The sequence below is a fragment of the Camelus bactrianus genome, chromosome 11, assembly GCF_048773025.1.
Source record: "Camelus bactrianus isolate YW-2024 breed Bactrian camel chromosome 11, ASM4877302v1, whole genome shotgun sequence".
Taxonomy (NCBI): Eukaryota; Metazoa; Chordata; class Mammalia; order Artiodactyla; family Camelidae; genus Camelus; species Camelus bactrianus.
This window is the reverse complement of record NC_133549.1, coordinates 43,884,589-43,897,776: the sequence shown is the minus strand read 5'-3', so window position 1 is coordinate 43,897,776 and position 13,188 is coordinate 43,884,589. Positions and strand designations below refer to the sequence as shown.

The following is a 13,188-nucleotide window of genomic DNA, read 5'->3' as shown; positions in this document are numbered from 1 at the left end:
TGGTTCTTTCTTATCCATGTTTGTTAGGCTGGACAACCCTGAGCCTTAGGCTGGCTCTTGTTGTCACCTTGGTGAGTCAGGTATGTTCCTCCACTGCCAACAGAAATATAACAGCCACCAGCTCCCCTGGCAAAATCTTTAACAGGTATATTAGAAACCTGGTCACCTTGCCATTGCCATTTCCTTAGTCAGTCAGTCAGTGGTCACTAAGTGTTGACATAAAAATATTTCTGAGAAATTTAAAAAATTTTTTAAATTAAAAAAAGCATTTCTGACATTTATAGAATGTCCTTGTGGCAGTCATGAGAATAAAGCCCTCAGATCTCACTACAGCTGCTTGACTGAGGGACCTGCAGTGTCACTCTGAAATCCCTCACAGCATTCAGACAGAGGCTACGCCAACCACGGGCTGTTCACCCATGACTGTATGTAAAGGCAGGCTGGGTCCTGGGAGACCTGGGATTCCTCTGAGGGGTGATATTGGCTTGAGGATTCTTGACAGTCCTGCCGAATGTCCCTCAGAAACGCACTGTGTCTAAGACGCTTCCACCCACCCAGCCTTCCTCCCCTCCTTCCTTCACTTGAGTTGCACCTACTCTGTCAACCTTGATCACCCACCCCGCCCCCCATTTCCGGTCCCAGGCATTTCCCCTAACACACGCCCTTCAAATCCTGTCTTGGCAACTGCTTCTCAGAGATCCTGGACCAATGTACTAATAATATCTCAGTCATTTGCTGCTAATCCTCAGTCTAAACTAAGCAGAAATGATTCCCAAATGACAAAATGTATGCCTGTTTTGTACTTAGAATTTAATCCAAAGAAATACAAATGAGGAAAACAGTTTGGTGTGAAGGAAAGCAGAAGGTTTGCTTACTGCCCTGCTTTGAGCATTTTTATCATCACAGTTAACACGCACAGGGCCTAGAGGCAGGGGATCTGGTGCACCCCTAGTGGTTTCTTTTTAGGGACTGGAAGAGTTCTATAATCCAGGGAGAAGGGTTTGTACTATGGCTGGGCTGGACACTCAAGTCTGAAGCTGGGTTTTGAGGTCAGAGAAGGAAGTGTTTTGTCTGAGAAGCTGTAGGAAGCCTCACACGCACAGCAGAACTGTCTCTCCTCTTCCTTTTCCAGCAGCACCAGCTCCAGTTCCAGCCCCATTTACCCTCAGACTGTAGAAGGTTGGAGCATGCATTTCTTCCTCCTTGAGGCACTGCTTCCTTTCTTAGACTCTCAGAGTCTTGAGGCATTAGCTATGATCATCTGGTCTCACTCTCTGAGGCAGAAATCCTCTCCTTAGACACCAGCTGAGCTGGGGAGATCTGAACATCAGGCAATGAGTCTGCAAGATGTTCAAGTAAGGATGCGGTGTCCTGACTGGGAGTCCTGTGGGTTGACTGGCAGCCGCCCTGCCCTGCCTTCCACCCAGCAGAAAACGTGATTCGCCCCATTGTGATTCTAAATCGGGTTCTTCACTGAATGTTTGGCACTTGATAAGGGAGTTGTCCTTCTGCGGAAAAAATAAATGGGAAGGGAAGGCTGAGAGAGGCCTTTATTATTTTAAGGGACAGTGAGGGTAGTGGGGCTGTGATCACTGATTATCCTTATCTGGGTTTTTGTAACAGCTTAACCAAAAAGCTGGTGGATTGAAATTGTTAAGAGTCCCGGGAGGCCTGAAGGATACTGCGCTAGAATGGAGGCTGTCTGTCCCACGGGATCAGGGGTTAGAGGCTGGCTGGGGGCCCCAGATAGAGATGAGGGTTCATTACTGATGAGTGTCCCTGGCCCAGGAAATGACGGTCAGGAGGGCTCTGGAGCACAGACCTCCAACCCACACTCCACGCAGGAAGTGTGACTTACTTGGCCACAGCTGCTCCCTGGGAGGGAGGGCAGTGACTTGGCTGGGAGCTGTGCAGTGGGTCCCTCAGGCTGCTTCCGAAGCGGGCCCTCTGTTGTGATCAGAACCTCACACTGCTTTGTTCTCAGGATGTGTGAATGAGCTCCTGTCTCCCTCAACTTCTTTAGAAGGGCCCAGGAATCAGCCTTGACAAATGTCTGTGTGTCTTGTGTTCAGCAGAGATAACAATTAAGATTTAAAAAAAAAAGTAGTAGAAGGCAACACACACTGCTTTATCCTTATCGTTCACTGTCATTTGAGAAAACTTGGTTTGATAGGCTCTAAGCTTCTTCCCAGATTTGTGATGCTCTGATAGATGCTGAATGAATCCTCCCCCATCTCCACTTGGGATTCTGGCTTCCAGATGCAAAGTCTTCAGGATTCTCTCATAGTCCTCCCCAACCCCCTCCTTTTCCAGATCTCTCCAGGCTCCTGCCTTTCCTTGACACAGCAAGCCCAACTTCGGGGCCCTTCCCTGTGGATTACCTCTGGCTTCTCACTGATGAACCTGGTCCCCTACTCATCTGCTCTTTTGAAAGGTTCACCTCGCTTTCCTCATCCGTTACATGTGAACTGGAGGTGTCAGGAGGTGGGGACTTGCAGTGGAGGATTATCAGCATCTCTCCCCGCTCTGACACTTAGGGTCACTCAGGGAGTTGACCAAGGGCAAAGGCATCATGCTTAGTGCTTGTGTGTGAGTGTATAAAATAGAGACACGGTGCCCATCCTCAAGGAGCTTCTAGTTGAATGGATCTGATGCATACATAAAAAAATCTCTGATGACCCAGGGTAGATATTCTGTAAGTGAGTTAATCAGAGTTCCTCAGAATTCCAAGGAGATGAGAGATTCCTTCTGGAGGCAGATGGGGTTGGTAAAGGTAATAAAGTAGGATTCCTGGGCTTTTTCCCAAGGCTGGTGGCACAGATGACCTTGGCCTCCTGCCCACAGTATCCTAGTTATCTGCTTAGTTCCAATCCCAGTGGGCATGCCACCCCCTACCAAGCATCCTCCTAGAAGGAAAATATGTCCACAGATCTCCAGATTCACAACCTCTGAATTGGTGCCTCATTAAATCTTTTTTGCCTTCTTGATAACATTGCTAATAATATTTACTATGAATATGTGAATAACATGATTATTATTTATGTTCGCTAGGCACAGCACTAAATGCTTCCCATGCATCTTCTCGTGTATTCCTCACAATAGTGCTTTAGGTAGGTATGAATATGATTATTGTTTCAGTTTACAGATGGGGAAACTGAGGCTGAGAAGTCAAGTAACCCATCTTAAGCCCTATAGGTAACTAGAAATAGAGATATTTTCACAGGTTTCTTACTAGCTGCACTTCCTGCTCATTACAGGATTGTGAGACGCAGATTGGCTAAGAGCACAGAAACCTTGGCCAGAAGCAGAGAGCAGGGGAGGAGCCATGACTGGGAGCATGGATGAGGGCTCAGGCAGAGGGACAGAAAAAAAGTCTGAAAAGTCAAGGTTAAGACTGGAAAAGCTCTCCCTGGGAGGGCCTGGGCATCAGTGTTAGGATGACCAAGCAGAAGGAATGACCAGAAGGAAAACTTCCAAAGAGGGAGTCTTCCAAGGACCCCTATGTGGGCTGTGCCAGGAGCTGAAATGAGGAGGCCTTTGAGGACAGTTCCTACTTTGCTGACCGGGGAGTCTGTGAGCCCCAAGTGCAACTTTTACTGCTGGACCTCATCCCAGTCAATTCTCTGGTCACTGAATTCCAGCTTTTCCCAGCTGCAAAGGAGGGAGGCAGTGGAGCATTGTGGTTACAGTGCACACTACGCCATGGACTGCCTCGGTTTCAGTCCTGGTTTCTCCACTTCCGCCCTGAGCTGTGATTTTGCACAAATTATTTCCCTGGGTCTGAGTTTCCTCATCTGTGGAATGGAGCTATAATAGCATCTACATTATATGAATTGCTGGAAGGTTGAGATAACACATTAAAACACTTGACACATTAACAGTAAACTTTCATGAATAGTAGATGATATATCTACAAACCAGGCTCATGTGTTTTGGTTCATGTCATTCCCAAAGTGCCTTTTCTCTGCCTGTCAAATCCTTCTCACTCTTCAAAGTCAAAAATGCCTAAAATGCAACAAAAATGTGGAGGCCAGAGAGATTAGTAGGTAAAAGATGCATGGACTTGGGAGCCAGCCATCCTAGGTTTGAATCCCGGTTCCTGTAACCTTGGGAAAATTACTCCATCCCTCAGTTTCCTCATCAGTATTAGGGAAGTGATAGTACCGGTCTCATAAGATCATTACGAGGATATGAGGATTAAATGAGTTAATCTTCGTAAAGCATTTAACACTGCCTGGCACACAGTAGGTGCTTTGTGAGTGCATATTAAAAACTTTTTTTACAATCTGTCGAAATATAGCACATGGGACAATTTCATTGTCAGCTGTTTACATGTGGGTCTTATTTGCACTCCATCTGCTGCAAAGAGCAGAAAACATTCAACTCACCTTTGACCCTAGCCCACTGCCTGACATGCTTAGTGCTCAACAAAGTGGCTAGATTGAAATAAACTAGGAGATGGTGGGCAGCAGAGAGCGGGCCAGATAAGCAGATACTTATGCTGCTGATTAGGTCTGTATAAGAGAGACAGGCAGTGACCCTCCTCTTTTTGGAGTGTTTGACTGTCCTAGAATTTGCTTCACTGTTGTGTCCAAGAAGCACTGACCAGAGGCTGCGAGATTAGAAGAGATGGGACAAACGGCCGCGTGTTAGATAAAGCACATGACTTTTGAACCAGCAGTCGGAGCGTTTCTTCACATGTAAAATAGAGCAGTGTACATGGAAATGAGATAGAAACAACAACCATTACTGAGCATCTTTCAGATAGATAGGCACCAGCTACGTATTTACTATGTCCACTTACACATGAGGCTGAGTGAGGTTAAGCGACCCGTCCAAAGACAGAAAGTGAGTAAGATGGAAGAGTGAAGATTTAAACTCAGGTGTGTGAATCAAACTCTGCATACGGATAGGAAAGTGACCTGGCCGAGCTGGGCGCGATTCAAATGATAAAAGCCATTTTATTACAACGGAGGGCTTATGAGTAATGGCAATAAGACAGCATTCGGGCCCGCAAGCACGCCCCGGCGCCGGCGGAAAGTCCCACCGCCCTTCTGCGCTTACGTGCGCTCCGTGACCGCCGCAGCGGACGCGGGGCCGGCGGCGGAGGCCGCATGCGCCCTGGCGACCTCGAGCGAGCCCCCTCCCCCTGGCGGCCGTAGCGCCGGCACGGGGCGCATGCGCTTACCCGGGAGGCGGAGGGCGGCCCAGAGCGAGTGGAAAGATTTGGACCAGCTAGTGCGCGGGAGCTGGGCGGTGGGGCGCGAGCGCGCAGGCGCTGCCGGGGGCAGGACTGCGACTCCGGAATCTCGGTGAGCCCCAGTCTACGCCGCACCCCGAGCCGCCGCCATGGCCGCCTACAAGCTGGTGCTGATCCGGCACGGCGAGAGCACATGGAACCTGGAGAACCGCTTCAGCGGCTGGTACGACGCAGACCTGAGCCCGGCGGGGCACGAAGAGGCGAAACGCGGCGGGCAGGCGCTGCGAGGTGCGGAGCGGGCCTGGGCGGTGGATGGGGGCTGCGAAGGCCCGGGAGGGCATCGCTGGGTCGGGGCCGCCTAGTTGTCCTCGCACCCTCCTGGAGAGGGCGGAGACCTTGGGCTTCATCTCTCCAGCAGTTTTTTTTTTGCAGTTAAGAAAATGAGTCCAGGGTAGGGGATCGACTTGCTCAAGGTCATCCAGTGCAGTATGAGGGGCCGCGCGGTGAAGAGGAACCGGGAGGTCGCCCCGCGACTTGCTGAGTTGTCTACGATAACGCCTTGCGAAATTCTTCCTTTTTCTAGTCTGAGCATTTAGTAACTCGGGGACAGGATACTAAATTGGATGGCCAGTGTCTTCCAGTAGCTATAACCAAGCCTTTTAAAAAGGCGGCTGCAGATCCCGGTGAAGCGGCTGGCCACATGCTGTCCCCTCTGTGGGGGAGTGACGCTGCCAGGGTAGGGGTGGGAAACCACAGGGTTCAAGATACAAAGACATCCTCGTGCTTGTGTAGAATGCTGTTTAGCAACATTCCACAAATCCTATGTCCAGAATGCATCCGCAAATGTAATTGAGTGAGTGAGTGAATGAATGAATGAATCAATGAATGAACGATTTGAGTTAGTCCTTTTCACAATCCCATAAAGCATACAGATTTTATTCCTCTGCTTCCCACCCCTCCCTGGCCCTCTTTCATAGTTGGGAAAAGTGAGGATTGGAAAGATGACTTGTCCAAAGTCACATCTTCTTATTCCTAGTCCACCACCCTGGCCTCAATTCCGGGGTTAAGTAACAGGTAGGTGCGAAGAACTGGTAGGCTGTTGGCCAAGGACGCTGGGCAAAGGTGGAAATGGCAGTGAGATAAGCTTGTCTACCAGGCTCGCCCCCGGTGACAGACAGCTCTCTGTGATTTTGGAATGCTAACATGGAAGCATTCTCTGCTGCCAGCAATTCAAAGAATTTTTGGACTAAAGAGGTGCTTCCATGATCCTGTCCTGCTCCCTTCTAACTTCTGGATAAGGCAGCAGCCATTTAAAAGGGTCATTGATGACTGGTTGATGTGAATCAGGTATTTGGCCCCAATTTGTTGTCTGTCTAGCTTCTTGCCTTCACTGTAGATCCTTCTGAAATGAAGCAAAACTTTGGAAAGTCTGGGAAATGTAATCCTGCTGGGGATGTGTGTGACTGCTTTGGGATGGCCTGGTGTGACCTCATGCTGTTCAGAAGCCAGGATAGGGAAAGTGCTGGTAAAGGAGGCCATTTTCTCCCCTACTCTCTGGCAGGAAGAACTGTATGAGTCTGTGGTGGTTTGCTGATGACTAGCCCAGGACAAAGCAAATTGCAGCTATCCTCTTAAGACTGATCAAATGCCTTAACTTGTAATCTTTCTTAAAATAACAGACCTGATTTCAGTTTTTAAGTAAATATTAGTAGCATTAGTTATTTGAAATCTCATTTAAAATTTTAATATCTCTTAGAGGCATCACAGATGATTAAAATTAAAAATGAAAGACTAAAAGTGAAAACTCTGAATAATGAAGACCATTATGAATACCTAGTAATATAAAGGACCTGAAATAAAATATTAAATTTCACCAGGGCTTTAAGTAATAGTAATAGTAGGGTTTATAAAATCTTGAATGATCCAGGAGGAAGCTAGCAAGAACTGAGCTTCCCCATGCAGTCTTACTCCTGGGGTAGGATGGCATCCACACTACACAGCGCCAGCCAGCGCCATCCATGGGAGTGTTCTATACTATGCTTTTGTTTGATGGCCAAGTTAAAGGAAGAGGCTTTCGAGTTCTCTGTTAAGAGTCGTAAGGGGAACTGCTTTTCTCCTTGAGGATCTATTTGTGTATCCAGTGCGTGGCACTCCGTTGCAAGTGGAAATTAACTGCAGTGAAACAACCAATAGCTTTTCAGCATGGGATGAGGCTTGCAATGTGGATAGTTGCTTCCCAGTGACTCAGCTTTTATTGGGGAGCCATTCCTCCCTTTAAGGTTAGGGAAGAGATGGTAAGCCAGTCTACTAGGACTTGCCCTGAGGCTCAGTGTTGAGGTCTATATCTTTTCCCTTGTGGGGGGTGGTGAGTTTCCTGTTGATTAATCCTTCCTTCCCCCATCAGTGTAGTTCTTACTGGCCTTATGGCTGGCAAGAAAATTCACCGCAGAGTTCATTAATTACTGTTGGCAACCTCAATATGAAGCAATGCACAGGAAAGTTTGTGCTGAATTTCAAAAAGGGCCTTGTAACCTCATGGAAAAAAACAGGCATGTCTTCCTGGTCCACTTCATAAGGAAAGGGCCATCTCCCCATTAAAGTGGGAAGGAGAATAATTGTTCATAAAACTGGACATAGGATAAATAGTTGTAACTTACTGGTTGGGCCAACATAACTCTTGATACATCTTCTCAAAACTGCTCTGTATGGAGAGGTTCATTTATAAATGCGTAAGACGGTGCACAGCATTTGCTCTTTCTCCAGTGAGTGGCTTTTCTTAAACTTGGCTTAACCATTGATGTAGGTAGATACATCTTCTCAGGGTACTCAGGAATAGGCTGGCACTTTGGCTATAGTAGAGAGGAACTGTGGGTGAAGAGATTGTGATGGGATTTCCATACTTCAGGGAAAATATAATTTCATGTAACAGACTGGTTTTATCAGCATCCTCTAAGAGCTGTTGCTGTGACCTGATTGTTGAGAGTTCAAAATCCCATTCCCCTAGACCAGAGGTTAGAGAGGAGTGAAATATATTGGTAATTATCAATCAGAAGTGACAGTTACTAAAATACAAACATCAGGATCCTTAGAGGTTAGGAAAATATGGAGGTAGCTAGAGGTGGTGGTTAGGAGTTGGATTATAGTCACATAGCCAGGGTTTTAATCTCGCCCATGTAGTAGCTGTGACCTTGGGTAATATGCTTAACTCCTCCAGTTTTTATTTTCCTCATCTGGTAAGACGGGTTCTAAGGATATAACCTCATATAAGATTGGTATGAAGACTAAATAGAACACAAAGTTCAGTGCCTGATAGATGGTAAGCTCTCTATAAATATTAGCTATTAGATTAAGAGATACCACATTTTTCATATCCTCATCTGGAAAGAATTAAAGCAAACAAGTTCTTAAAATGTGCTTAAGCACAGCATTCTGGGGATTAGGATAAGCAGCCCGGGTTGCAGTTTAGCTGGTTGACAGTATGTTTGGACCTTGGGTTAGATGAATTATTGGGGAACTGCTGGGAGGTATGTTGTCAACTGCAACATAAAGCAACAAATTTTATCTTCCCTGAAGGCAGAATACTCTTTCCTGCTAGGGTAAACAAAATAAAATATTTAGCCAAATAATTTTCATTTGGGCTACCTCTATGTGAGATTCATATGTAAGAAAATTCTGGCTCCAGAGTGGACCTGATTAGCTCATCACTTTGAACTTATAATTTCCAGATGCTGCCTACGAGTTTGATATCTGCTTCACCTCAGTGCAGAAGAGAGCGATTCGGACGCTCTGGACAGTGCTGGATGCCATTGACCAAATGTGGCTGCCAGTGGTGAGGACTTGGCGCCTTAATGAGCGCCACTACGGGGGTCTGACTGGCCTCAATAAAGCAGAAACTGCTGCCAAGCACGGCGAGGCCCAGGTAAAGATCTGGAGGCGCTCCTATGATGTCCCGCCACCTCCGATGGAGCCTGACCATCCCTTCTACAGCAACATCAGTAAGGTATGGACACACGGAGATTTGGCTCTCTCCACAGGACCAAGGGATCAGAATCTGGGCCTCACTTTTAGCTTTGTTAGTGTCTGCCTAGACATTAGACACTCTCTTAGCTTTTACTAGTGTCTGCCCACTGAGTTTCTAATTTACAATAAAATAGTTAATTGTAATCCCCCTTCTCCAAGGAATGACCTTCACTTGTCAAAAAAAATTAATATTTATGTGGTTTATCAGAAAAGAATTTTAATCTTTTTTTACATCTATTGCCCTATTTTATAAAACCCACCTATAGCCGATTGGGCTGTCCTGAGCCAATTGCAAGATAAAAGTGAATTGGGAAGAACCTTGTAGTCTGCCTTTTTATTTTTTCCTTTTCTAAGTTATGTTTGTTTTGAACTGTCAATCTTCCCAGTAGAGGGTAATTGGGGAGGAAGGGGCAGGATAATCATTATCCCTTTTCTCAAGCTCTCAGTGCCCTGCTGAGAGATCTTCATCCATCACTTTGATCCCTTAGGGGATGAGGAATAGGCAGAACAGATGCAACTGCTAATAACTGGCGAGCTTGGACTTTTTGTTGTTTAGGATCGCAGATATGCAGACCTCACTGAAGATCAGCTACCCTCCTGTGAGAGTCTGAAGGACACTATTGCCAGGGCTCTGCCCTTTTGGAATGAAGAAATTGTTCCCCAGATCAAGGAGGGGAAACGGGTACTGATTGCAGCCCATGGCAACAGCCTTCGGGGCATTGTCAAGCATCTGGAGGGTATGTACGTTTTTTCAGAGGGGCCCTCAAAGAAGGATAAAGCAGAGCTGCTACCAATCTGGGACTTATTTAGTATGAAGGAGACCTTCAGGAAAGGGCTGGACATATTGATAGCCTTAGAGACAGTCCAGATTGACTCCTAGTGGAAATACACCCTCTGTCCTTGTTTCTCAAAGCATCATTTGCAGAAGCACAGGTGGCCAGACCCTAATGGGTGCTTGTTACACATGCAGAACTTCACATCCCACTTAAGCTGCATCTATCACTCAGGTGATTCAGATGCACATGAAAATTTGAGATGCCCACCTCCAGACTAGGATTGCTAGTTGAAACTGCTGATAAAACCTTAGTCACAACCCTGTCCAACTTTATACTCAATTTGCATCTTAAATTATTTCACCTGATGGCCTAGCAGCCCAGATGTGCTGACTTTTGGCAGGCTGGATGGACTACATAGGATATCTGAGACGTGTATAGTCCTGCCTCACGGGGGGCTTCCACATCCCATTTTGGGAGAGGCATCTGTGGTACACACCTTTCATCCTTTTTTCTTGCTTTTCAGTGGCTGAGAAATAAGTATTGGGGGCATTCCCTGGGTCATGGATCTTCTAAAACACAGATCATTACTGTTATCACAAATATCAGAAAGGGTGTTTCTGTTGTAATTCCTACCAAAGCCTTTTGTCACCTGGAGGGGGAATAGTAAGCCTGGGAGGGGGTCTGTGGACTCTTATCTTGCTTGACTGATCATGGTGGGTGTATTTCCAGGTCTCTCTGAAGAGGCTATCATGGAGTTGAACCTGCCAACTGGCATTCCCATTGTCTATGAACTGGACAAGAACTTGAAGCCTATCAAGCCCATGCAGTTCCTGGGGGATGAAGAGACCGTGCGTAAAGCCATGGAGGCTGTGGCTGCCCAGGGCAAAGCCAAGAAGTGAGGGCGAGCAGCAGATTACTTTCCCAAGGACCCTCCACCCCTCACCCCGCCACCAGCCCATCCCATTCCTCTGCACCTCTCCCCTGCACATGTCACACTGACCACATCTGTAGGCATCTCAAGTTGTAGTTGCAGATGGGGACTGGTGGCTCCCAATTTCGTTTTAGCCATTTTGTCTCTTGCACCCACTCCCTTTATATAGTCTAGTCAGAATGGCACCGCTGGGGCACATCCTCAGTCCAAGCCGAGGGAAGACTTTATCCAAGAGCGCTGAGAGGTAGTAACTGGGGGTTTTACTAGTGCTTTGTTTATTACTAAGGACCTGCTTGAGTAGGGGATAGGGAGGAACCATGCTAAGGTATGACCACCAAGGAGAAGCAGGAGAGCCTATTTGTGTTCCTGGGAGCCAGCTGGGTACTGTTCTATTCAGGTGACTGAGGGCTCTAGTCATTCCAGTGGAAGATGAAATATAACCTGTGTGGTGATTCAAACATTTCCTCCCTGACTCGACGATTGGGATCAATCCTAAATGTTTATGTGTTACATTTACTTTTACAAAAAAAATTTTATATATATATATATATATAAATTAAAAAACCCCTTGTGGGGTTTCTAGTAGCGGTTGAAATATTCCCACATGTGGTCATCAGAAAATAAGTCATTCCTTATGCCATCGTGGGGTAAGCTCCTTGACTTCTAAGGTGTAGGAGTTCATCCTGTGTGTTTTAGGATCCCTCCCCTGCCTTACTGTTTTCTGGCAGTGGAATGCCTCTTGCTCATGTCCAAGTGTGTCCTCCACTGTGCCTGATTTCTGAATCATGTTCCAGTTGCTTGGCCCACCACTGGGGCCCAGAACTCACTTGAGCATGAGTATACTAAGTCTTTTTTCCAGATCAGTATAATAAAGGAGTGATGTGCAATATTTTCTGCGTGATGTGTGGTATGTCTTGTCTGAGGAATTCAGCTTGAACATTAAGTTTGAAACCTCTCATTACCTAAGTCCTTGTATGACACGTGAAGAGCTTTAGGACAACCAGTCACAACTTTATACAGCCTGGTCCAAATATTGTGTGTCTCATTTGGTTTTCCACCTCAGGCTGGAGAGCTGAATTCTCCATTCCTGTTGTCTCTCTGTAGCTCTTGCTCAGTGGTGTTGGTTACTGAACCCTGGAAAATCAAATTCTAAAACTCCATTATGCCCTTTTTAGAGTAAGGTAAAGATTTGTTTCTTGGACTTACAAAAGCCAATCCTTTTAGTAACTTGTAAACTTGATACACCTTTTTTTGGCTTCTAAAGTTTTAACCCTGTCAGTCAACTCATTAACACATTCAAAAATTACACATGCAGAAGAGTATACAGTTATCCCTTAGTATCTGCAAGGCAGGGGATTGGTCCCAGGACCCCTGTGGATACCAAAAATCCATAGATGCTCAGGTGCCTTATATAAAATGGTATAGTGCCGTCGGCCCTCCGTATTCATGGGTTCCACATCCGTGAATAGGGAGAACCGACTGTAATTATATACATAATTGGGAAGGGGCACTGCTCACATTTACCTTCTCTCTGAGGACTTTGAAAAGGTCATTGGAATGTGAGAACACCCATAATGCCTTTCTCTTCTAGTAGGAGCAAGTAACACCCTCCATGTATTAAGCTCTTATGAAGTGCCTCTGTGCTAGCCATTGGGTGAGGCACATTACATATATAATCTTTAATCTTGGCAACTTCTGAAAGGGCTGGTACCCCCAGTTTACAGAAGAGGAAACAAACCAAAAAAGATACAGAAACTTGTCAGAAGGTATACCACTAAGTACTGGAACCCAGACGAATGTTACTTCAACTAAACCAAAGTCCTTACTCTAAAATTTAATTACTTTTAAGCATATTGTTTTAAGTTTAGTTCTTTATTTCATCTATACCCTAGGAAGACCTTTAGTAATATGTCTCCAAATAGCTTCATGGGATGTTAGTTTACTTAGCCTGTACTGAATCTTAGACCAAAAGTTGGTAATTTTGTTTGATCAAGTGCTCTTCACCCAAGTCAGAGCGGATCAGCTTGGATTAATGTTATCCTATGTCCGGATACCACTTGAGTTTACAGCAGTCTCCATTCCTTGCAACATAAGAGTCCTGGCCAGAACTGCCTTATGGGCAGGAAAATAACAGAGATCCAGCCTCTTACCTTTATCACTAGGAAACCAACAACTACTATCCCTCCAAGACAGTGCTTCTTAGAGTAGCACTTCAGAATCACCTGCGGAACTGAACAAACCCTAAACACCCAGAGGTTTGC

The 13,188-nt window shown here is 46.0% G+C and overlaps 1 protein-coding gene across 1 annotated transcript; it reads left to right on the top strand.

The window, feature by feature from the left end:
* Positions 1-5,214: 5,214 nt before the first annotated feature.
* PGAM1 (phosphoglycerate mutase 1) lies at positions 5,215-11,816 on the top strand. Its single transcript, XM_010971116.3, has 4 exons — positions 5,215-5,488; positions 8,926-9,200; positions 9,777-9,957; positions 10,726-11,816. Exons 1-4 carry the CDS (start codon positions 5,350-5,352, stop codon positions 10,893-10,895), a joined length of 765 nt encoding a protein of 254 aa, XP_010969418.1. The 5' UTR covers positions 5,215-5,349; the 3' UTR covers positions 10,896-11,816.
* The last annotated feature ends 1,372 nt before the right edge of the window (positions 11,817-13,188 follow it).